Source organism: Chiloscyllium punctatum, chromosome 10 (assembly GCF_047496795.1).
Source record: "Chiloscyllium punctatum isolate Juve2018m chromosome 10, sChiPun1.3, whole genome shotgun sequence".
NCBI lineage: Eukaryota > Metazoa > Chordata > Chondrichthyes > Orectolobiformes > Hemiscylliidae > Chiloscyllium > Chiloscyllium punctatum.
In genome coordinates, this window is record NC_092748.1 from 115,106,219 (window position 1) to 115,132,711 (window position 26,493).

General features: G+C 43.8%; 1 protein-coding gene across 2 annotated transcripts in view; it reads left to right on the top strand.

Moving 5' to 3' along the window:
* catip (ciliogenesis associated TTC17 interacting protein) overlaps positions 1-26,493 on the top strand; it is a 78,315-nt gene that overhangs the window by 17,957 nt on the left and 33,865 nt on the right. For both annotated transcript variants that reach the window (XM_072579983.1, XM_072579982.1), the window contains 2 exons: positions 2,164-2,349; positions 15,278-15,333. In XM_072579983.1, coding sequence (XP_072436084.1) covers positions 2,164-2,349; positions 15,278-15,333 — 242 coding nt within the window. The remainder of the gene's footprint in view (positions 1-2,163; positions 2,350-15,277; positions 15,334-26,493) is intronic.

Below are 26,493 nucleotides of genomic sequence, written 5' to 3' on the forward strand. Positions count from 1 at the left end.
AATAGAGTTAACAATTTGAGTCCAGTGAAGAGGGTGAAAAGGGGACATGAAATAGCTTTGGCAAATAGGGTGGAGGAGAATCCAAAAGGATTTTATAAATACATTAAAGACAAAATAATAACTAGGGAGACAATAGGTTCCTCAAAGATCAGCAAGGAAGCCTCTGTGTGGAACCGCAGGAGATGGGGGAGATACGAAACAAGTATTTTGTATCAGTGTTTACTGTGGAGAAGGATATGGAAGATATAGAATGTGGGGAAATAGATGAAAAAAATGTCCATATTACAGAGGAGGAGGTGCTGGATGTCTTGGACCCGATCAGGTGTACTCTAGAAATCTGTGGGAAGCAAGGAAAGTGATTGCTAGACCCCTTGCTGAGACATTTGCATCATTGACAGTCTGAGGAGAGGTGCCAGAAGACTGGAGGTTGGCTAACGTGGTACCACTATCTAAGAAAGGTGGTAAGGAAAAGCCAGGGAACTACAGACCAGTGAGCCTGATGTTGGTGGTGGGACGTTGTTGGAAGGAATCCAGAGGGACAGGATTTGCATGCATTTGGAAAGGCAAGAACTGATTAGGGATAGTCAGCATGGCTCTGTGAGTGGGAAATCACGTCTCACAAACTTGGTTGAGATTTTTGAAGAAATACCGAATGGGATTGATGAGGGCAGAACGGTGGATGTGATCTATATGGACTTCAGTAAGGCGTTCGACAAGGTTCCTCATGTGGGCCTGGTTATAAAATTAGATCACATGCAATACAGGGAGAACTAACCATTTGGATACAGAACTGGTTCAAAGGTAGAAGACAGAGGGTGGTGGTGGAGGGTTGATTTTCAGACTGGAGGCCAGCAGTGTGTCACAAGGATCGGTGCTGGGTCCATTGCTTTTTGTCATTTATATAAATGATTTGGATGTGAACATAGTCGGCATAGTCATTAAGTTTGCAGATGAAACCTAAATTGGAAGTGTAGTGGACAGCGAAGAAGTTTACTGCAAAGTACAACAGTATCTTGATCAGATGGGCCAATGGACTGAGGAGTGGGAGATGGAGTTTAATGGAAGTTGATTTGCAGACATTTTGTCTCCTGTCTAGGTAACATTTTCAGCACTTTGGAGCCTCCTGTGAAGTGCTGCTGTGCTGTTCTTCTGGAATTTATTTGGTTCTGCTTCTGCTACTGAACAAAGAGACCTTGGAGTGCAGGTTCATAGTTTCTTAAAAGTGGAGTCGCAGGTAGATAGGATAGTGAAGAAGGTGTTTGATGTGCTTTCCTTTATTGGTCAGAGTATTGAGTATAGGAGTTGGAGGTCATGTTGTGGCTGTACAGGACATTGTACAGGACTTTTGGAATATTGTGTGCAATTCTGGTCTCCATCCTATAGGAAGGATATTGTGAACCTTGAAAGGGTTCAGAAAAGATTTACAAGGGTGTTGCCAGGGTTGGAGGGTTTGAACTACAGGGAAAGGCTGAATAGGCTGGGACTGTTTTCCCTGGAGTGTCAGAGGCTGAAAGGTGACTTTATAATGGTTTTTAACATCATGGGGACAAGGATAGGGTAAATAGACAAGAAATTTTCCTTGGATTGGGGGAGTCAGAATTAGAGGGGAAGGGTTAAGGGTGAGAGGGGAAAGATTTAAAAGGTACCAAAGCGACAACGTTTTCATGCAGAGAGTGGTACATGTATGCAATGAGCTGCCAGAGGAAGTGGAGGAGGCTGGTACAATTATAACATTTAAAAATCATCTGCATGGGTATATAAGTAGGAAAGGTTTAGAGTGATATGGGCCACGTTCTTACAAATGGGACTAGATTAATTTAGGATATCTGGTCAGGATGGATGAGTTGGACCGAAGGGTCTGTTTCTGTGCTGTACACCTCTATGACTCTTTGACTAAAGAACAGCTCTGAAGAAGGGTCACTGGTCTCAAAACATTTACTCTATTTTCTCTCCACAGGTTTTACCAGACTGCTGAGTTTCTCGAGCATTTGCTGTGTTTGTTTCAGATTTCCAGCTCCCTCAATTGTTTGTTGTATTTTCCCACATAAATGGAATATGCCGTTGTCTCACTCAGGGGCTTGAAATTCAATTCCGATGCCCCTGAGGAGAAGAGCACTGTTTTGACTATTTTTAATAACACTGCTGATGAATTGTGTGTTTCAGTGCCCGAGGAATTCAACAATATTTACTTCACAGACTCCCTGATGACGGTTTCTGATACAGGGAAAGAGATTGGTGAATTTACTGTCACCATACAACCTATCCTGTATCATAGTTTCCCATGTCTTAATATTCATGCCAACAGCCATGGAACCATTGACTCTATCCCATGTGGAACATCTATCTCAGGTAAGTCACTATTGCATGCCTGAATTTATAACTCAGCTCAACTGTCTTTCTTTCCTAATTTTCCTTCTCCTCTCCTGTAAACATTGCACTTCCATTAGCATTGGGAAACCATCTTCATTCTAACAGTTATTTATGTGCTAGTTTAGTCTGGAGAAGTCAGGAGGCCATTTGACTCCATAGTGCTATGATTCAGTGGCACCAATTATTATACAGTAACTTCCAGTTGATGTTAGTAATGCACAAGTCAGATTCTGAAAAATAACGTGTCTGTTACCAAACGCTCACTGGATAATACTCAGGAGCAGAAATCCTGGTTCATTATTTTCCTGTGACTCAGAGTTAGTGCCAACTGATAGTACCCTGGCTGAGATCAATACAGACCAAGAATACTGTTCTGACTGGTTTGGTGCAGAACCACATGACACAAGCTTATGAAGGAAGAGCAGAAGTAGACCTGGAGCTAGCTCCACCATTCAATATCATCATGGTTAATCAGTTTGTATTTTGGATTCTAGATTCCCATCATACCCAATGACTCTTGACTCCCTTGCCTAACAAGAAGGGAGGTGATGGGGTAGTGGTACTGTAACTGGACCAGTCATTTAGAGACACAGGCTGGTGTCTTTGTTTCAAATGTGTTAAATTTATTGTTGTAACGTAACCATCTGGTTTTCTAATGGCCTTTAGGGAAGGAAATCTGCTGTCCTTACATATTGGACAGCAGACCTAGAACGATGTGGGTTGGATCTTAACTGCCCTCTGAAATGACCCGAGAAAGCCAGCCAGGTCGAGTGGCAATTAGAGACAGGCCATAAGTGCTGGAGATGTCCACATCCATTAATGAATAAAAACACAATCTGTTTTTTGCCACCAAAATATTCAGTGACACCACCTTCTGAGCCAGGCAGTTCCAAAGTTGCACAACCCTCTGACCTGAAAGAGTTACTTCTATTTTGGAAACAGTGGCCCCTAGTTCTGGACTGACCCACGACAGAAAACATTGTTTCCACATCTACCTTGTCAAAACCATTCACGATCTTATACACTTCAATCAAGCCATCCCACCCTTTTCTAAACCCCAGTGGAAACAAACCCAGCTTGTAAAGCCTTTCCTCATAAGACAACTCCCTCATTCCAGGCATCAGTCTAGTAAACTCTTCTGAGCTGCTTCCAATGCATTTACATACTTGGTGTGTTGTAACCATGTTGCTACACTGGGAGAAACTGTGGGATCTCGAAGACTAAAATAAAGCCTGCTTCTCCCAGAGCCATTATTTGCAAATCCAGTGTTGCAGAATCCTGATTCAGATCTCTATCAAAGAAAGGACGCCTTACATTTTGAGAACATTGACCATGGAACATTACGGCACAGTACAGGTCATTTGGCCCTCAATGTTGTGCTGACCTGTGGAACCAATCTGAAGCATATCTATCCAACACTGTTCCATTTTCATCCATATGTTCCATATGTTTATCCAATGTAGAACTTAGTAGAACTTTTCAGAGCCTCAGGGTACCCTAGAGGAGGAGGCAAGAGTGCAGAACTCAGGAGAGGTTATTAAAATCACCAGCACACATACAAATAGGACAATGTATGGAAAGGGTTAGCAATCAAACTTCAAGCACACTGGACAAACAGATGACAATGAGCAGAGGGACAATTGATACAGGGTTGAAGGTATTCTATCTGAATGCAGGCAGTATAGGGAATAAGGTAAATGAGCTTGTGGCCCAGATCGAAATAGGCAGGTATGACATGGTGGGTATCACAGAGACCTGGCTGCAAGAGGATCAGGACTGGGAGCTGAATATTCAAGGATATACATCCTATTGTAAAGATAGGCAGGTGGGCAGAGGGATTGGGGTTGCCTTATTAGTAATTAAATCAATTAAAATTAAATCAATAGTAAGAAATGAACCATAGTCAGATGGTATAGAATCTGTGTGGGTAGAATTGAGGAACTGCAAAAGTAAAAAAAAAACATAGTTGGGGTTATTTACAGGCCTCCAAATTGTAGTCAGGAGCTGGGGTGCAAGATACATCCGCAAATAGAAGAGATGTGTGAGAAAGGTAAAGTTACTGTGATCAGGAGGGATTTCAATATCCAGTTGGACTGTGAAAATCAGGTTGGTCATGGAATGCAAGAAAAGGAATTTGTGGAATGACTACAAGATGGCCTTTTGGAGCAGCTTGTGGTGGAGCCCACTAGGGAACAGGCAGTTCCCTGGATTTAGTGTTGTGCAGTGAGGCAGACTTGATAAGGGAGCTTAAGGTGAAGGAACCCTTAGGAGGCAGTGATCATAACATGATTGAACTTACACTGCAATTTGAGAGGGAGAAGATAGAATTGGAGGTAATATATTATAGCTGAATAAAGGCATGAGGGAGGAGCTGGGCAGAATTGACTGGGAGAGGAACCTAGCAGGAAAGACAGTGGAACAGCAATTGCAGGACTTTCTGGGAGTAATTCAGGAGACACGGCAGAGATTCATCCTAGAGAAAAAGAATCATTGTACAGGGATGATGAGGCAACCGTGGCTGACTAGGGAAGTCAGGGATAGCATAACAGCAAAAGAGAAAGCATATAATATGATGAAGGGCAGTGGGAAACCAGAGGATTACAAAGCCTACAAAGACCAATGAAAAAAGAAATAAGGAGGGAGAAGATTAAATACGAGGGTAAACTAGCTAGTAATATCAAGGAAGACTCTAAGGGTTTCTTTAGAGGGTAGAAGAGAGGCAAAAATGGACATTGGGCCACTGGAAAATACTTAGATTACTTACAGTGTGGAAACAGGCCCTTCAGCCCAGCAAGTCCACACCGACCCTCCGAAGAGCAACTCACCCAGATCCATTCCCCTACACTTACCCCTTCACCTAACACTACGGGCAATTTAACATAGCCAGTTCACCTAACCTGCACATTTGTGGACTGTGGGAGGAAACTGGAGCACCCGGAGGAAATCCACGCAGACACGGGGAGAATGTGCAAACTCCACACAGACAGTTGCCGGGAATTGAACCTGGGTCTCTGGCGCTGTGAGGCAGCAGTACTAACCACTGTGCCACCGTGCCACCCAAAATGATGCAGGATAGATAGTAGTAGGAACAAGGAAATAGCTGAGGAACTGAATAATTACTTCATGTCAGTCTTCACGGTGGAAGACACAAATAATATCTCAAAGATTCAAGAAAGTGAGGAGGCAGAGCTGAGTATGGTGGCCATGACCAAGAAGAAAGCGTGAGAAAAGCTGAATGGCCTGAAGGTGGATAAATGACCTTGACCAGATGGACTACACCTCAGAGTTCTAAGGGAGATAGCTGAAGACATAGCGGAGGCATTAGTGGTAATCTTCCAGGAATCGCTAGAATCAGGAAGGGTCCTAGAGGACTGGAAAATCACTAACCTGACACCCTTGTTTAAAAATGGAGTAAGGCAAAACATGGAAAATTACAGACCGATTAGCCTAACCTCGATTGTGGGTAAGATCCTGGAATCCATTGTGAAGGTTGAGACTTCTGAATGTTTGCAAGTGCACGGTAAAACAGGGCAAAATCAGCATGGTTTCATCAAGGGGAATTCATGCCTGTCAAATCTGCTAGAATCCATTGAGGAGATTGAGATTTTTGAAGAAATAACAAAGAGGATTGATGAGGGCAGAGAGGCAGATCTGATTGATCTGATCGACAAGATTCTCCATGAGAGACCGGTTAGCAAGGTTAGATCTCACGGAATACAGGGAGAACTAGCCATTTGGATACAGAACTAGCTCAAAGGCAGAAGACAGAGTGTGGTGGTGGAGGGTAGTTTTTCAAACTGAAGGCCTGTGACCAGTGGAGTGCCACAAGGATCGGTGCTGGGTCCACTGCTTTTCATCATTTATATAAATGATTTGGATGCGAGCAAAAGAGGTACAGTTAGTAAGTTTGCAGATGGCACCAAAATTGGAGGTGTAGTGGACAGTGAAGAGGGTTACCTCAGATTAACTCAGGATCTTGACCAGATGGGCCAATGGGCTGAGAAGTGGCAGATGGAGTTTAATTCAGATAAATGCAAGGTGCTGCATTTTGGGAGATTAAATCTTAGCAGGACTTATATACTTAATGGTAAGGTCCTAGGGAGTGTTGCTGAACAAAGAGACCTTGGAGTGCAGGTTCATAATTCCTTGAAAGTGGAGTCGCAGGTAGATAGGATAGTGAAGAAGGCATTTGGTATGCTTTCCTTTATTGGTCAGAGTATTGAGTACAGGAGTTGGGAGGTCATGCTGCGGCTGTACAGGATATTGGTTAGGCCACTGTTGGAATATTGCGTGCAATTCTGGTCTCCTTCCTATCAGAAAGATGTTGTGAAACTTGAAAGGGTTCAGAAAAGATTTACAAGGACGTTGCCAGGGTTGGAGGATTTGACATATCGGGAGAGGCTGAACAGGCTGGGGCTGTTTTCCCTGGAGCGTCGGAGGCTGAGGGGTGACCTTACAGAGGTTTATAAAATCATGAAGGACGTGGATAGGATAAACAGACAGTCTTTTTTTCCTGGGGTATGGGAGTTCAGAACTAGACGGCATAGATTGAGGGTGAGATGGGAAAGATATAAAAGAGACCTAAGGGGCAACTTTTTCACACAGAGGGTGGTATGTGTATGGAATAAGCTGCCAGAGGAAGTGGAGGAGGCTAATACAATTGCAACTTTTAAAAGGTATTTGGATGGGTATATGAATAGGAAGGGTTTGGAGGGATATGGGCCGGGTGCTGGCAGGTGGGGCTAGATTGGGTTGGGATATCTGGTCGGCATGGATGAGTTGGACTGAAGGGTCTGTTTCCATGCTGTACATCTCTAGGACTCTATGGATCCAAGTAATGAGCAGGTTAGTTCAAGGAGAGCCAATGGATGTTATCTACCTGGACTTCAAGAAGACCTTTGACAAGGTGCCTCACAGGAAACTACTGAGTAAGGTGAGGGCCCATGGTGTTAGAGGTAAGGTGCTAGCATGGATAGAAGCTTGGCTGTCTGGCAGAAAGCAGAGAGTGGGGATAAAAGGATCCTTCTCAGGATGGCAGCTGGTGACAAGTGGTATTCCACAAGGCTCAGTGTAGGGACCACAACTTTTTACTTTATGCATTAACAATCCAGATGAAGACATTCTGGATAGGTTTGCAGATGATACAAAGATAGATAGAGGGACATGTAGCAGTGAGGAGGTGAGAGGCTGCAGAAGGAGTTGGACAAGTTAGGAGAGTGGGCAAAGAAGTGACAGATGGCGTACAATGTGGGAAAGTATGAGGTCATGCACTTTGGTCGGAAGAATAGAGGCATGGGCTATTTTCTAAAGTCTGAAATGCAAGGAGACTTGGGAGTTCTAGGATAGGATTCTGTCAAGGTAAACTTGCAAGTTAAGTCAAGTAGTTAGGAAGGCAAATGCAATGATGGCAGTTATTTTGAGAGGACTTGAATATAAAAGCAGGGATGTAATTCTGAGGCTCTATAAGGCTCTGGTTAGCCCACATTTGGAGTATTGTGCGCAGTTTTGGGCCTCATATCTCAGGAAGGATGTACTGGCCCTGAACCGTGTCAAGAGGAGGTTCATGAGAATGGCCCCAGGAATGAAAAGCTTAACATATGAGGACTGTTTGAGGACCCTGGGTTTATACTCGTTGGAATTTAGAAGGATGAGGGGGGATCTAATTGAAACACACAGAATACTGAATGGCCTGGACAGAGTGGAAGTTTGCAACATTTAAGAGGCATTTGGATGGGTATATGAATAGGAAGGGTTTGGAGGGATATGGGCCGGGTGCTGGCAGGTGGGACTCGATTGGGTTGGGATATCTGGTCGGCATGGTCGGGTTGGACCGAAGGGTCTGTTTCCATGCTGTACATCTCTATGACTCTATGGTAGGGGAGACCAGGGCCTGAGGGCACAGCCTTGGAATAAAGGGATGACCTTTTAGAATGGAGATAAGGAGAAACATCTTCAGTCAGAGTGTGGTGAATCTATGGAATTCATTGCCACAGACAGCTGTGGGGGGCCAGGTCATTGTGTAAATTTAAGACTGAGATAAGTTCTTGAATATCAAGGGGAGCAAGGGTTACAGGGACAAAGCAGGTGAATGGGGTTGAGAAACTTGTCAGACATGATTGAATTGTGGAGCAGACTCAATGGGCTGAATTGCCTAATTTCTACTCCTATGTCTTGGTCTACCCTAAAATGATTCACAGCAAATAAGGTGCAGTGGAAGTTCCATTACTGTTGTGCTGTAGGAAACATGTCACAGCAAGATCCCACAAACAGCAACGCCCCATTGGTGAAAGGCCAGTATCAAACATGTGTCAAAGTTTATTTTCATTATCAATAACAAAAACAGAAATTAATCAAAAAGTTCAGCAGGCCTGGCAGCCTCTGTGAAGGGAAATCAAAGTTAATGTTTCAGGTCAAGTGACCCTTCCTCAGAACTGATGGTAGGTAGGAAAATGGTGGTTTTTATGGAGAAGACAGGGTGGGAGGAGGGTCTAACCTATAGTTAGCCTCTAAAAGTCTCCATTAACAGCTATTCACCCTCCCAGCCAGACTATTATCCACTTCTTTGTTCTGTTTCTTTGGTCTCTATCTCACCTATTGTTTACTCCTCACTACCTCCCCCCATCCTATTCTGCATATAAATAGACATTTTCCTAGCTACCATCAGTTCTGAGGAAGGGTCACTCAACCTGGAACTTTAATTCTGATTTCTGTTCACAAATGCTGCCAGACCTGCAGAGCTTTTCCAGCAATAGACCAGTGAGCCTTACATCTGTTTGATTAGATTCCCTACAGTGTGGAAACAGGTCATTCGACAAACAAGTCCACACTGACCCTGCAAAAAGTAACCCACCCAGGCCAATTCCCCTACATTTACCCTTGAATAATGCACCTAACACCATGGGCAATTTAACATGACCAATTCACCTGATCTGCGCATCTTTGGATTGTGGGAAGAAACTGGAACACCCGGAGGAAACCCACACAGACAGTCACCCGAGGCGGGAATCAAACCTGGGTCCCTGGCGCTGTGAGGCAGCACTGCTAACCACTGTGCCTTGTTGTAGAAAACATTTTGCAAAGGATTATGAGAGATAGGATTTATGGTCATCTAGCAAGCAACAATTTGATTGCAGATAGTCAACATGGTTTCGTCAAGGGCAGGTCATGTCCCACAAAACCTAATTGAGTTTTTTTGAGAAGGTGACCAAGCAGGTGGATGAGGGTAAGGCAGTTGATGTGGTATACATGAACTTCAGTAAAGCCTTTGATAAGGTTCCACATGGTAAGCTGATGGAAAAAATGTAGAGGCATGTAATTGAGGGTGATTTAGCAGTTTGGATTAGAAACTAGCTTTCTGAAAGAAGGCAGTGAGTGGTGGTTGATGGAAAATATTCAGCCTGGAGTCTGGTTACTATTGGTGTGCCTCAAGGATCTGTTTTGGGACCACTGCTGTTTGTCATTTTTATAAATGACTTAGACACAGGCATAGATAGATGGGTTAGTAAGTTTGCAGATGACACTAAAGTTGGTGGAGAGTAGACAGTGTGGAAGAATGTTACAGGTTGCAGTGGGACTTGGATAAACTGCAGAATTGGGCTGAGAGGTGACAAATGGAGTTCAATGCAGATTAATATGAGGTGATTCACTTTGGGAAGAATAACAGGAAGGCAGAATACTGGGTCAATGGAAAGATTCTTGGTAGTGTGGATGTACATAGATCCCTGAAAGTTGCCATCCAGGTTGATAGTGCTGTTAAGAAGGCATACGGTGTGTTAGGTTTCATTGGTAGAAGGATTAAGTTCCTGAGCCGTAGTGTCATGCTGTACCTGTATAAAACGCTAGTCAGCTGTATTTGGAGTATGGTGTACTGGTTGCCATATTACGGGAAGGATGTGGAAGCATTGGAAAAGGTGCAAAGGAGATTTACCAGGATGTTGCTTGGTCTGGAGAGAAGGTCTTGTGAGGAAAGGCTGAGAGACTTGGGTCTGAACTCTTGGAAAGAAGAAGGCTAAGAGGGGATTTAATAGAGACATACAAGATGATCAGAGGATTAGATAGGGTAGACAGTGAAAGTCTTTTTCCTAGGATGATGACGTCAGCTTGTACAAAGGGGCATAACTACAAATTGAGGGGTGATAGATTTAAGACAGATATCAGAGGCAGCTTCTTTTCTCAGAGAGTGGTAAGGGTGTGGAATGCCCTGCCTGCCAATGTAGTTAACTCAGCCACATTAGGGAGATTTAAACAATCTTTAGATAAGCACATGGATGATGATGGGATAGTGTAGGGGGATGGGCTGAGAATAGTTCAAAGGTTGGCACAACATCGAGGGCCGAAGGGCCTGTTCTGCGCTGTATTGTTCTACGTTCTATGTTCAATCTCTGTTGTTTCTGATTTCAGCATCCGCAGTCTTTTTGTTCTTTATTTTCATTAGTAATGATATCGTTAGCAAGGTGAGATTGATAATGTTAATAATCAGTTGGTAGATTTGGTCTACAAGTGCAACAGCAAAGACTTCAGCATATTCTCCATGCTGACTCTCCAGCGCAGTACTGAGGTAATGCTGCACTGTCAGAGCTGCCACCTTTCTGATGAAACATAAGCCCATATAGGGCCAGTATAAGAGAACCCAAGTAGTTATTTTGAAGAAGTGCAAGGGATTTCTCAACGGTAAACTGGCCAATATTTATCCCTCAACTAAATAATTCCTGGATATTATCAGGTCATTTATCGCATTCCTGTGGCCTGGGGCTTACTGAGCGTGAATTGACTACTTTATTTTCCCATATTACAACATAATTTCCGTTTCAAAAGTATTTAATTGGCTTTGAATCACCTTGGGATTGCCCAAGGCTGTGAAAAGGACTACAGAAAGGTGAATTTATTCTTTCTTTAACAAGAATTAAATCTGAAGAATTCAATAAAATATATTTAATATAGGTGTACGAAATCAGGAGGAAAAAGGACAGAGTGGACAGGGGAAACTGTTTCCAATTGAGAAAGAATTAAGAATGAGAGGACAGAGAATTAAAACAATTGGTAAAACAAGCAAAAGTGGCATGACGAGAAAAAGTTGTGTTTTGTCGAATGAGTGGCTGGGATGTGGAATACACTGCCCTCTGAGTACAGGGCAACAAATGCATTACAGGTTTTCAAAAGGGACTGTTGTCTGGAAAAGAACAATGTACACGTTCATGGGGAGAAGGTGGGGGAATGACGTTAAGTGAATAATCCATTCAGAGAGCCAGTGCATATTTGATGGATAGAATGGCCTCCTTCCGTGCTGTAAAAATTCTGAATTCTCTCCCTGACAAATCCCTGTTCATTGCCTGGACAATGAACATTGAACTTGTCCTCAGCAATCTTCTACGAGATAGCAGAGACATGAATATCACATGGGCAGGAATGGTTATTGGATGTTTTGGGGTTTAGATTTTTCAAAAGGAATAGAGTGGGAGGTAAAAGAGGAGGAAGAGTGGCATTGCTAATCAGGAATAGTATCACAGCCACAGAAAGGGAGGTCGTCGAGGAGCATTTGTCTCCTGGGTCAGTATGGGTGGAAGTCAGAAGCAGGAACGGAGCAGTCACTTCATTGGGAGTTTTCTACAGGCCCCCCAATAGGAACAGAGACATGGAGGAGCAGATTGACAGGCAGATTCTGGGAAGGTGCAGAAGTAACAGGGTTGTTGTTGCCTGTGACTTCACTTCCTTCATATTGATTAGAACCTTCTTAGTGCAAATAGTTTGGATAGAGCAGTCTTTGTCAGGTGTGCAGGAAGGATTCCTGATTCAATATGTAGATAGGCCAGCTAGAGGGGAGGCCATATTGGATTTAGCAACGAGCCAGGTCAGGTGTCAGTTTTCTCGGTAGGGGAGCATTTCGGTGATAGTGATCACAACTCCCTGACCTTTACTATAGTCATGGAGAGGGTAGGAGCAGACGGTATGGGGACGTATCCAATTGGGGGAGGGGGGATATTCAGTGCTATTCGGCAGGAACATAAATTGTGAACAGATATTCTCAGGGAAATGCGCATCAGAAATGTGGAGGTTATTTAAGCAGCACTTGCTGTGAGTGTTGGATAGGTTTGTCCCACTGAGGCAAAGAAGGGATGGTAGGGTGAAGGAACCTTGGATGACAAGAGATGTGGAACATCTAGTCAAGAGGAAGAAAGAAGCTTACTTAAGGTCGAAGATGCAAGAATCAGACAAGGCTCTAGAGGGTTACAAGGTAGCCAGGAAGGAACTGAAGAATGGACTTAGGAGAGCTAGAAGGAGGCATGAAAAAGCTTTGGTAGATAGGATTAAAGGAAAACCTCAAGGTGTTCTACACTTATATGAGGAACATGAAGATGGCCACAATGAGGGTAGGGTTGATCAGGGATAGTGGAGAGAACTTGTGTCTGGAGTCAGAGGAGGTAGGGCGGCACGGTGGCACAGTGGTTAGAACTGCTGCCTCACAGCGCCAGAGACCCGGGTTCAATTCCCACCTCAGGTGACAGTCTGTGTGGATCTTGCACATTCTCCCCGTGTCTGCATGGGTTTCCTCCGTGTGCTCCGGTTTCCTCCCACAGTCCAAAAATGTGCAAGTTCGGTGGATTGGCCATGCTAAATTGCCCTTAGTGTTAGATGAAGGGGTAAATATAGGGGAGTGTAGGGTGGTTTGCGCTTCGGCGGGTCGGTGTGGACTCATTGGGCTGAAGAGCCTGTTTCCACACTGTAAGTAATCTAGTCTAATCTAAATCAGACATTGCTTCAATATTCACTAGTGAGAGGGATCTTGACGTTTCTGAGGACAGCATGAAACAGGTTGATGTTAAGAAGGAAGATGTGCTGATAATTTTGAAAAACATGAGGATAGATAAGTCCCCTGGGTCGGATGGGATATACCCAAGGTTACTATAGGAAGTGAGGGAAGAGATTATTGAGCCTTTGGCCATGATCTTTATGTCATCACTGTCCACTGGAGTAGTGCCAGATGATTGGAGGGTACCAAATGATATTCCCTTGTTCAAGAAAAGGAATAGGAATAATCCTGGGAATTATAGATCAGTCAGTCTTAATGTTGGAGGTGGGTAAATTATTGGAGAGATTCAGAGAGACAGGATTTATGATTATTTGGAAAAGCATAGCTTGATTAGAGATAATCAGCACAGCTTTGTGAGGGGCAGATCAAACATCACAAGCCTTATTGAATTCTTTGAGGATGTGACAAAACACATTGGATGAAGGTAGGGCAGTGGATGCAGTATGCATGGATTTTAGCAAGGCGTTTGACAAAGCTCCCCACGGTAAGCTCATTCAGAAAGTAACGTGGCATTGGACACAGGGAAATTTGTCTGTTTGGACACAGAATTGGCTAGCCCATAGCAGACAGAGGATGGTAGTAGATAGAAAGTATTCAGCCTGGAGCTCGGTGACCAGTGGTGTTCTGCAGGGATCGGTTCTGGGACCTCTGCTTTTTGTGATTTTTATAAATGACTTGGATGAGGAAGTGGAAGAGTGGGTTAGTAATTTTGGTGATGATATGAAAGTTGGTGGAATTGTGGATAGTGTGGAGGGCTATTGTAGGTTGCAACAGGACATTGATAGGATGCAGAACTGGGCTGATAAGTGGCAGATGGAGTTTAACTGGAAAAGTGTGAAGTGATTCATTTTGGAAGGTCAAATTTGAATGCAGCTTGCAGGGTTAAAGGCAGGATTCTTGGCAGTGTGGAAGAACAGAGGGTTCTTGGGATCCACGTCCACAATTCCCTCAAAGTTGCCACTCAAGTCAATAAGGTTGTTAAGAAGGTGTATAGTGAGTTGACTTTCATTAGCAGGAGGATTGAGTTTAAGAGCCACGAGGTTATGCTGCAGCTCTATAAAGCCCTGGTTAGTCCACACTTGGAATATTGTGTCCAGTTCTGGTCGCCACATTATAGGAAGGATGTGGAAGCTTTAGAGAGGGTGCAGAGGAGTTTTACCAGGATGCTGCCTGGACTGGAGGGCATGTCTTATGAATAAAGGTTGAGGGAGCTAGGGCTTTTCTCATTGGAGCGAAGAAGGATGACAGGTGACTTGATAGAGATGTACAAGATGATGGGAGGCATAGATAGAGAGGATAGCCTTTTTACCCCAGGCAGAAATGGGGGCATAATTTTAGTTGTCCTGAGGAGGTGTCGATGACTGTGACCTGTTAACAGTGCTCGGGAGTCAACCCCAATGATATAGTTCAAGCATCTCGAAGGCATAGACTGCGCAGCAGGACCTTCTCCTCAAGGACATCAGAAAGCCAGTTCAGTTTTTAACAGCAGTCCAACAGTTTTGTGGTCTATTTCCTGCCAAGACATTTTTAATTTCAGGGATCTTTGAACAGAATGCCAGATTGCTGCTTTTGAGCCAAAATTGGAACTACAACCAATTTGTTTGGTTTCTCCCAGCTTAGGAAGCAGAACCAGTGAGCTTTTATTATCGGTGTGAAGCAACACTGTGTATTAACCTTGGGGAAGATGATGGCATATTGATCATGGCATTGGACTAGTCATCTAGAAACCCAGGCCAAAGTTCTGGATGCAAACCACGCTATGGTAGCAAATTTGAATGTAAATCCATTTAATATATGGAAAATGAAGATGGTCAGCATAAAACAATCATTGATTGTTGTGAAAACTTATGTGATTTACTAATGCCGTTTAGGGAAGGAAATCTGCTGTCCATATCTGAACTGGCCTGCATGTGACCACAGACCCACAGTAACATGATTGACTCAAAACCGCCCTCTGAAATGGTTGTACAAGCCACTCAGTTCAAAGCATTAAGGGAGCGACAACAATTTTCCACCTTGCCAGCAATGCCACATCCCATGAAAGAATTTTTAAAACTCTCTCAATTAACTTCTTTCACATGGCTTTGATTTATTTTGTAGCTTACGTCTCTCTTGAGCTTGAAACATTGGAACAATATCACCAGGAGTATATCAAGGTACTTTATTGTCTTACTACTTTTGACTTTGATGTTTGCACTTGTATGGTAGACTCTAAAACTAGGGGCTATAGTTGCAAATAAATCCAGAAGGGGATTCAGCAGAAACATCTTTATCCAGACAGTGGTGAAAATATGTGCATTATATTCCATGAATTCTCTCCCCTGACAAATTGTGTTCACTGCCTGAATGATAGCTTGTCCTCAGCAATCTTCTGCAAGGTAATTGTTTTGTTGATTCAATGATTGATCAGCTTTTAAAAATTAACTTTCCTGATGTAGACAACACCAGCATTTCTCCTTTAGTTACACTGAGGAGGTGTCAATGACTGTGACCTGTTGGATTACAGTGCCACTGAGTGCCTTACAGTTCCACATCACACTGCTCAGGAGTCCCACATTAGTATAAGATGGGTGTCATCTAAAGGCATAGGCTGCACAGCAGGACTACAGGGTTCCTTCTCCTCAAGGACATCAGAAAGCCAGTTCAGTTTTTAACAGCAATCCAACAATTTTGTGTATGTTTAGAATGTGCACATGAAGTAATTATGGCTAGGGATTCTGTGACAAGTAACTCAGGTTCCATCTCCCAAAGGCCTGTTCACCATCTACAAGGCACAAATCAGGAGTATGATGGAATACTCCCCAATTGCCATGGATGCCCAATATGTCTTTCATCCTCTCATCTAAAACAGTGATAAAAATTTTTAAAAGTTGGGGGCCCAGTATAGATATCTGTGAGTTCCCACTTGTCACATGTTGCCATTCTGCCGGGTGGCACGGTGACACAGTGGTTAGCACTGCTGCCTCACAGCGCCAGAGACCCGGGTTCAATTCCCGCCTCAGGCAACTGTCTGTGTGGAGTTTGCACACTCTCCCTGTGTCTGCGTGGGTTTGCTCCGGTTTCCTCCCACAGTCCAAAGATGTGCAGGTCAGGTGAATTGGCCATGCTAAATTGTCCGTAGTGTTAGGTGAAGGGGTAAATGTAGGGGAATGGGTCTGGGTGGGTTGCTCTTCGGAGGGTCAGTGTGGAATTGTGGGCGAAGGGCCTGTTTCCACACTGTAAGTAATCTAATCTAATCATATCTGCCAACGACTTCTCATGTCCCCTCCTGGCTCTTCTTAGCTCTCTCTTTGTGGGCGGCATGGTGGCACATTGGTTAGTACTGCTGCCTCACAGCGCCAGAGACCCGGGTCTGGGTGAGTTGTGCTTCGGCGGGTCGGTGTGGACTTGTTGGGCCAAAGGGCCTGTTTCCACACTGTAAATAATCTAATCTAAAATGTTTTTGCCAGCTAGCCAATATTCTATTCATGCAATTATGTGACCCCCCCCCCCAACCAATACACCACGAAGTCCCACTTTATACAATAACCTTTTATGTGAAATCTTGCCACATGCCTTCTTACAATCCAAGTACAGTACATTAACAGGCTCCCCTTTATCCACTGTGCATGTTACTCCTTGACAGAATTCCAATAAAGCCAACTGGCCTAAAGTGTTCTCTTTTCCACATCCCTCCCATCTTGAATAGGGGTTATATTTGCCACTTCCTAGTCTGATAGAACTTTTCCACAATCTAACAAATTTTGCAAGGCTAATACCCGCAGATGTATTCCCTCCTAAGCCATCTCTTTTAAGATACTATGATAAAGTTCATGTGGACCCAGAGACTTGTCAGTCTACAACTCCATCAATTTGCTCAGCACTGCTTCCTTAGTGATTGTAATTTCAATCACTTCCTCACTTCCTTCAACCTTCTGATTTATAGTTATTATTGGGATGTCTTTTGTATCCTCTATAGTGAAGTCAGATCAAAATTATTTATTCATTTCATCCAGTATTTCTTTATTATTTATTATTAACTTCCCATTCTCACTCCTGGAAGACCAACACTTATTTTACTTATTCTCTTCCTGTCATAGATATCCACAGAATCTTAGAGTCATAGAGTGATAGAGATGTACAGCATGGAAACAGACCCTTCGATCCAATTCGTCCACGCCGACCAGATATCCCAACCCAGTCTAGTCCCACCTGCCAGCACCCGGCCCATATCCCTCCAAACCCTTCCTATTCATATACCCATCTAGATGCCTTTTAAATGTTGTAATTGTACCATCCTCCACCACTTCCTCTGGCAGCTCATTCCATACACGTACCACCCTCTGCGTGAAAAGGTTGCGCCTTAAGTCTCTTTTGTATCTTTTCCCTCTCACCCTAAACCTACGCCCTCTAGTTCTGGACTCCCCCACCCCAGGGAAAAGGCCTTGTCTATTTATCCTAACCATGCCCCTCATGATTTTATAAACCTGTATAAGGTCACCTCTCAGCCTTTGTCATTTCAGGGGAAACAGTCCCAGCCTGTTCAGCCTCTCCTTGTAGCTCAAATCCTCCAACCCTGGCAACATCCTTGTAAATCCTTTCTAAACCTTTTCAAGTTTCACAACATCCTTCTGATAGGAAGGAGACCAGAATTGCATGCAATATTCCAAAAGTGGCCTAACCAATGTCCTGTACAACTGCAATATGACCTCCCAACTCCTGTACTCAATACTCTGACCAATAAAGGAAAGTATCTTTCCCTATCTGTTTTTACATTTTTAGCAAGCTTCCTCTCGTGCTCTAATTTATTTATCCTGATTTACCTTTTAGTCATTTTCTGCCATTCCTTGTATTCTGACCAGTCATCTGACCTGCCACCCATTTTTGCAAAATGATATGCTTTTTCCTTATGTTTGGTGCTATCCTTAATTTTCTTAGTTAACCATAGATGGTGAGACCTCCCTTTGGAATTTTTCTTTATTATAGAAATGTATTTACTCTGAATATTCTGAACTATGCTTTCAAATGACTGCTACAACTTCTCTATTGATCTATCCTCTAGCCTAATATCTCAGTTTACTTCAGCTAGCCCAGCTTTTGTACTACTCAGTTGCCCTTATTTAACTTCAAAATACTAGTCTTAGATTCCCTCTTCTCCCTTTCAGACTGGATTAAAATTCAATCATATTATGGTTACTGCTACTTAGATGTGTCTTCTCTCTGAGGTCATTAATTAATCTTGGTGCATTACACAATACCAAATCTAATATAGCTTGCTCTCTGATTGATTCCAGAATTTGCTGCTGAGAGAACTTCTTTTGACAGCATCGTATTAACTCTCCAGCTAGACTGTTATTGTCAACCTGATTCTTCCAGCTTTTATGCAAACTAAAATAACTCATAACTTTTGCTTTCTCTTCATCACAAGCGCCAATATTTGTTTGTGTATATTTTTTTCTACATCAAGGTTAATATTTAAAGGCCTGTAGATCATTCTCTCTAGTGATTTCTTTCTCCTGCTGTTTCTCATCTCCATCACAACAGATTCTACATACTGATCTCCCAAACCAAGATCATCTCTAACTGTTGTACCAATATCATCTTTGATTAGGACTGGTGCCCCTCTGCCATTACCTAGCTTCCTATTCTTGAATCTTTTATACCTCTCAATATCTAATCCTTGTTATCCTGTAACCATGTCCCTGTAATGTCTATCAGATCATATTTATTCACTTCAGTGTGTTCATTTGTTTTATTATGAATGCCACTCAGATTTAGATAGAGTCTTTTGCATTTTATTTTGTTATTTTTGTAGTATTTCGTCTTGACTGTCTTAAGTTTTTACCTCTCTGTCCCATCCTGCCATTCTCATCTTCATTTTCCTTATTAGTATCTTCCTGTCCTGCTTTGACTGTCCCTTGATTTGCTACATTGACGCAAGCTTGATCCTCCTTGGCCCCTTGTTTCATTCAAACCGAGTTCCTGAGTTATGTGGCTTGCATGAGAATCAGTACCACCATGGCTTATATGTAGATGGTCCCAGTGGTACAGGTCCCATTTTCCTCAGTACTGGCACTAGTGTTCCAACTGGAACACACTTCTCCCCACCAGGCTGTGAGTCGTACATTCACATCTGTAATTTTATTTTATCAACTGCCAATTTGCATGTGGCCGAGGAAGTAATGTGGAAATGATTACCTTTGAGGTTCTGCTTTGAAAATTAGCATGTAATTTCGTATATACGTGGAATGTCTTTTCTAGTTCTACCTATGTCTTTGGTACCAATGTTGACCACAACCGACAGATCCTCCTCTTCCCATTACAAGTTCTTTCTCCAGCCTGGAGCAGTATCCCAAACCTTGACTCCAGGCTGCCTTCTGAGCTTAAACTCTGTGTTGCAGAGAACAGTGTCAATCCCACTCACTACCTTAGTCCCCTCCAACCACTGCATTCCTTCTTATTCCCTCCTCTTCAATGATGTCCATATAACAGTACCACAGTCAGTTTGCACATCCTCCCTGGAGCCTTTCATCCAAACAAGCTGAGAAAACCTTAAACCTATTAGGCAATTTCAAGAACTGATGCTCCTGACTCTGTGTCCCTTTACCTGCCTCACCCAGAGTCACATGCTCCTGTCCCTAATCACTGATCAAATCACAAGACACTTCCCTAAGAAGTGTGGCTGCCTCCTAGAATATCCTTCTCATCCTTTCCTAGCCATGCATTTGTCCAAATGCCCCTTAAATGTTGTTAATGTACCCACCTCAACCATTTCCACTGGCAACCTATTCCATATGCGTACCACCCTCTGTGTAAAAACGTTGCCCCTCATTATTCTTTCCCTTCTAACCTTCAACCGATGCCCTCTAGTCCTCGATTCCCCAACCCTGGGAAAAAGACTGAGTGCATTCACCATATCCATGCCTCTCATCATCTTATACACTTCTATAATGCTCCCCCCACTTCAGTCTCCTATGCTCTAAAGAGAAAAGTCCTCGCTTGTCTAACCTCTCCCGATAACTCAGACCAGACCAGAGTTGAGGACTCTGGGTCTGTACTCAGTGGAGTTTAGGAGGATGAGGGGGGATCTGATTGAAATTTAGAGAATACTGAGAGTTCTGGATAGAGAGGACGTGGGATGTTTTTGTAGTGATTGTAATGATGTCAGCCAGGTGGACAACATAGACAATGAGATCCCTGATTAGGGCTATCAATTTGGTCCAATCAGGGAGTCCTGGCTGATAGATAGGAATAAGAGTGTCAGATTTCTTGTTCACTCTGAGAGCTGGCTCTGAGGGAGCTGGATCAGTGTCAAGGATTCACCACTTGTAAATAAAGTGTGTCTTGGTAGTGGGATACTGGCCTCTGTGCAGTTATTTCAGTTTCCACTAATCGGAGAGACTAGAACCCAAGCAACAGCCTCGGAATGAAGGGACAACTCTTTAGAACTGAGAGCCAGAGGGTAGTGAATCTGTGCAATTTATTGCTGCAGAGAGCTGTGGAGACCAAGTAATTGAGTGTGTTTAAGACAGGGATAGATAGGTTCTTGATTGGTAAGAGTATCGAGGGCTACAGAGAGAAGACAGGGGAATGGGGTTGAGAAACATATTGATTGAATGATGGAGCAAATCGATGGGCCAAAAGGCCTAATTCTGCTCTTATGGCCTGATGGACCGGCAATGTTTTAACCTGACGGTCACCACTCAGGTAAAGGGACAGGTTGAGAAGTTTATTCCCGATTGATTGATTGATTTACTGTCATGTGCACTGCAGTACAGTGAAAAGCTTTGTTTACAAGAAGTACAGGCAGATCATAGTAAGCAGGGATGTACAGATCAAAAAAACATAGACAAAAGCATCCAGGTTACATTGCACAGGGCATGCGCTAAGCAAGAGCAATGTTAACAAGACAATTTCAGCTGGTGCAGAAATGGAACCCACATCACTGGTATTTCTTTACATCACAAACTGGCCATTCAGTGAGCTGAGCTAACTGACACCAAGTCTTTGTTATTATGGGGAGAATGAACCACACAAACTGTGATTTCCTACAAGCACAGCAATGTAAAAGTAACCAGATAATCTGTGCTAGTGGCATGGATTGAGGGACATATATTGACATACAAGCAAATGAATTGGGGTGGAGAAAGCCATTTGCCCCTTGAGCTGCTCCACCATTCACTAAGTTCATGCATGATCTGATTCCTCCACATTCCTCCATCACATCTCACCTGCTTCTTATCAAATATCTATTCACAACTGCCTCAAAAATATTCAAGGACACTGCTTACATCACCTTTAGTGGAAGGAAGTTCCAAAGAGTCATGACTATCTGTGAGAAAAAAAAATTCTCTCATTTCTGTCTCAAATGAGATGTTTAAGGCTGAGGGTGGGAAGGGTGAGGCAATTGTGCCCGTCAAGGGAAGTCAGGGACAGCATAAAAGCAAAAGAAAAACTATACAATTTTGGTGGGATTAGTGGGAAGCTAGAGGATTGGGAAGCCTTTAAAAACCAGCAGAGAATAACCAAAAAAGCAATAAGGGGAGGAAAAGATGAAATGTGAGAGTAAGCTTGCTAGTAATATAAAAGAGGAATGTAAGTTTTTTTCAGGTATTTAGAATGTAAGAGAACATCAAGAATGGACATTGGATCATGGGGAAATGAGGCTGGTGAAGTAGTAGGGGAACAAAGAAATAGCAGAGGAACTGAACAGGTACTTTGTATCAGTTTTCACAGTGGAAGACACTAGCAGCGTACCAGAACTTCATGAGACTCAGGGGACAGGGGTGAATGTAGTGGCCAACAGTGAAGAGAAGACGCTGGGGAAGCTGAAAGGTCTGAAGGTGGATCAAACACACAGACCAGATGGAATACAGTCCAACATTCAGAAGGAGAGAACTGAGGAGATTGTGGAGGCATTGGTGGTGATCTTTCAGGAATCAATGGAGTCAGGCAGTGTCCCAGAGGACTGGAAAATGACTAATATAACAGCCCTGTTTAAGAAAGGAGGGAGGCAGGTTAACCTGATCTTGGGCATTGGTAAGACTTTAGAATCCATTATTAAGAATGAGATTGTGGAGTACTTGGAAGTGCATTGCACAATAGGGCTTAGTCCGCACAACCTTCAACTGACAAGTCTGGTTAGAATCCTTTGAGGATGTAATGAGCAAGTTGGGATCTATTTGGATTTCTAGAAGACCTTTGACAAGGTGCCGCATAGAGGCTGCTAAGTAAGATAACAGCCTATGGTGTAAGGGCAAGGCAGTGGCATGGATAGAGGATTGGCAGACTGACAGAAAGCAGAGAGTGGGGATAAAGGGGTCATTTTCAAGATGGCAGTTGGTGACTAGTGGAGTCTCACTGGGTCCATGTTGGGACCACAAGTATTTACGTTATACATGAATGATCTGAGTGAAGGAACTGAGGGCATTGTTGTGAAGTTTGACTGGAACCCCAGGGTAGAAGCAGATATTACAGTAAGGTTTAAAAGGCATTTAGACAGACACATGAACAGGCAGGGTAAAGATGGGATTAATTTAGGATGGCATCATGATTGGCACAGATATGGTGGGCCAAAGGGTCTGTTCCTTCACTGTTCTATACGTTCTATGATTAGCATCGCCCAAAGAGGAAACATCCTTGCCACATCCACTAAGTCAAGACTCTCAAGATCTTATAGAATCCCTACAGTGTGGAAACAGGCCATTTGGTCCAACAGGTCCACACCGATCCTCCAAAGAATAACCCACTCAGACCCATTCCCCTAACCTAGAACAATAGAACATAGAACATAGAACAATACAGCACAGAACAGGCCCTTCGGCCCACGATGTTGTGCCGAACTTCTAACCTAGATTAAGCACCCATCCATGTACCTATCCAAATGCCACTTAAAGGTCGCCAATGATTCTGCCACTACCACTCCCACGGGCAGCGCATTCCATGCCCCCACCACTCTCTGGGTAAAGAACCCACCCCTGACATCTCCCCTATACCTTCCACCCTTCACCTTAAATTTATGTCCCCTTGTAACACTCTGTTGTACCCGGGGAAAAAGTTTCTGACTGTCTACTCTATCTATTCCTCTGATCATCTTATAAACCTCTATCAAGTCACCCCTCATCCTTCGCCGTTCCAACGAGAAAAGGCCGAGAACTCTCAACCTATCCTCGTACGACCTACTCTCCATTCCAGGCAACATCCTGGTAAATCTTCTCTGCACCCTCTCCAAAGCTTCCACATCTTTCCTAAAGTGAGGCGACCAGAACTGCACACAGTACTCCAACTGTGGCCTAACCAAAGTCCTGTACAGCTGCAACATCACTTCACGACTCTTGAATTCAATCCCTCTGCTAATGAACGATAATACTCCATAGGCCTTCTTACAAACTCTATCCACCTGAGTGGCAACCTTCAAAGATCTATGTACATATACCCCAAGATCCCTCTGTTCCTCCGCCTGACTAAGAACCCTACCATTAACCCTGTATTCCGCATTCTTATTTGTTCTTCCAAAATGGACAACCTCACACTTGGCAGGGTTGAACTCCATCTGCCACTCCTCAGCCCAGCTCTGCATCATATCTAAGTCCCTCTGCAGCCGACAACAGCCCTCCTCACTGTCCACAACTCCACCTATCTTCGTATCATCTGCAAATTTACTGACCCACCCTTCGACTCCCTCATCTAAGTCATTAATAAAAATTACAAACAGCAGAGGACCCAGAACTGAACCCTGCGGAACTCCACTTGTAACTGGGCTCCAGGCTGAATATTTACCATCTACCACCACTCTCTGCCTTCGACCAGTTAGCCAGTTTTCTATCCAATTGGCCAAATTTCCCTCTATCCCATGCCTCCTGACTTTCTGCATAAGCCTACCATGGGGAACCTTATCAAATGCCTTACTAAAATCCATGTACACTACATCCACTACTCTACCCTCATCCACATGCTTGGTCACCTCCTCGAAGAATTCAATAAGACTTGTAAGGCAAGACCTACCCTTCACAAATCCGTGCTGGCTGTCCCTAATCAAGCAGTGTCTTTCCAGATACTCGTAAATCCTATCCCTCAGTACCCTTTCCATTACTTTGCCTACCACAGAAGTAAGACTAACTGGCCTGTAATTCCCGGGGTTATCCCTATTCCCTTTTTTGAACAGGGGCACAACATTCGCTACTCTCCAGTCCCCTGGTACCACCCCAGTTGCCAGTGAAGACGAGAAGATCATTGCCAACGGTACTGCAATTTCCTCTCTTGCTTCCCACATAATCCTAGGATATATCCCGTCAAGCCCGGGGGACTTGTCTATCCTCAAGTTGTTCAAAATGTCCAACACATCTTCCTTCCTAACAGGTATCTCTTCTAGCTTATCAGTCCGTTTCACACTCTCCTCTTCAACAATACGGTCCCTCTCGTTCGTAAATACTGAAGAGAAGTACTTGTTCAAGACCTCTCCTATCTCTTCCGACTCAATACACAGTCTCCCACTACTGTCCTTGATCGGACCTACCCTCGTTCTCGTCATTCTCAGGTTTCTCACATACTCATAGAATGCCTTGGGGTTATCCTTGATCCTATCCGCCAAGGATTTTTCATGCCCTCTCTTAGCTCTCCTAATCCCTTTCTTCAGGTCCCTTCTGGCTATCCTGTATCCCTCCACTGCTCTGTCTGAACCCTGTTTCCTCAACCTTATGTAAGCCTCCTTCTTCCTCTTTACTAGACATTCAACCTCCCTCGTCAACCAAGGCTCCCTCACACGACCATTTCTTTCCTGCCTGATCGGTACATACATATCAAGGACACGTCGTATCTGCTCCTTGAAAAAGTTCCACATTTCCACCACATCCTTCCCTGACAGCCTATGCTCCCAACGTATGCTCCTCAAATCCTGTCTTACAGCATCGTAATTTCCCTTCCCCCAATTGTAAAATCTTCCTTGTTGTGCGCACCTATCTCTCTCCATAACCAAGGTGAAAGTCACAGAATTGTGGTCACCATCACCAAAATGTTCACCCACTAACAAGCCCACCACTTGTCCCGGTTCATTACCGAGTACCAAATCCAATATGGCCTCCCCTCTGGTTGGACACTCTACATACTGCGTTAGAAAAGCTTCCTGGACACACTGCACAAACACCGCCCCATCCAATCTACTTGATCTAAAGAGCTTCCAATTAATATTTGGGAAGTTGAAGTCGCCCATGACTACGACCCTGTGGCTTCTGCACCTTTCCAAAATCTGTTTCCCAATCTGTTTCTCCACATCTCTGCTGCTATTGGGGGGCCTATAATAAACACCCAACAAGGTGACTGCACCTTTCCTATTTCTGACTTCAGCCCATACTACCTCCAGAGGCAGATCCCCCTCAAACTTCCTTTCTGCAGCCGTTATACCATTTCTACTTAGCAATGCCACCCCCCCTCCTTTTTTACCACCCTCCCTAATCTTACTGAAACATCTGTAACCAGGAACCTCCAACAGCCATTCCTGTCCCTCATCTATCCATGTTTCCGTGATGGCCACAACATCGTAGTCCCAGGTACCGATCCACGCCTTAAGTTCACCCACCTTATTTCTGATACTCCTTGCGTTGAAGTATTCGCACTTGAGCCCATCTCTGAGTCCGCAAGTTTATATTACTTTATATTTACCCCTGACTAATGTGCCTAACCTACACATCCCTGAACACTATGAGCTATTGAGCATGGCCAACCCACCCTAACCTGCACATCTTTGGACTGTAGGAGGAAACCCACACAGACAGTCGCCTGAGGCTGGAATCGAACCCAGGTCCCTGGCGCTGTAAGGCAGCAGTGCTAACCACTGAGCCACCATGTCACCAATCCAGGGTTTAATACACCAAGGAGAAGCACCTTGCTCTAATTTGGAATAGGGGCCCTGGGTTCTTTTACATCCACCTGAGAGGGCAAGTGGATCCTCAGTTTAATGTGCCTTCTGAAAGTCAGTTTATCCTAATGTGCAACACTCTCCATATGAGTGTGTCAGGATTGCTTTGTGTGATCCAGCCTTTGGACTGGGATTATGGGTGATCCTATGATGGAGATGACTTTGCAGGATAATTCTATTACATTGGTAATCCAGGGATCCAGTCCAATGAGATGGATCCTACCATGGCAGCTAGAAGAACTTAAATTCTATTATAAAACTGGAATTGAAAGACAGGCTCATTAATGGTAACCATGAAATTAGCATTGATTATCTGATCAATCCATCAGGTTCTCTAATATTCTTTAGGAAATGAAATATCCTTCCCTGTCCTAACACAGAGGAGATTCAAGAGCAATGTGATTGACACTCCTCTGAAAGAACT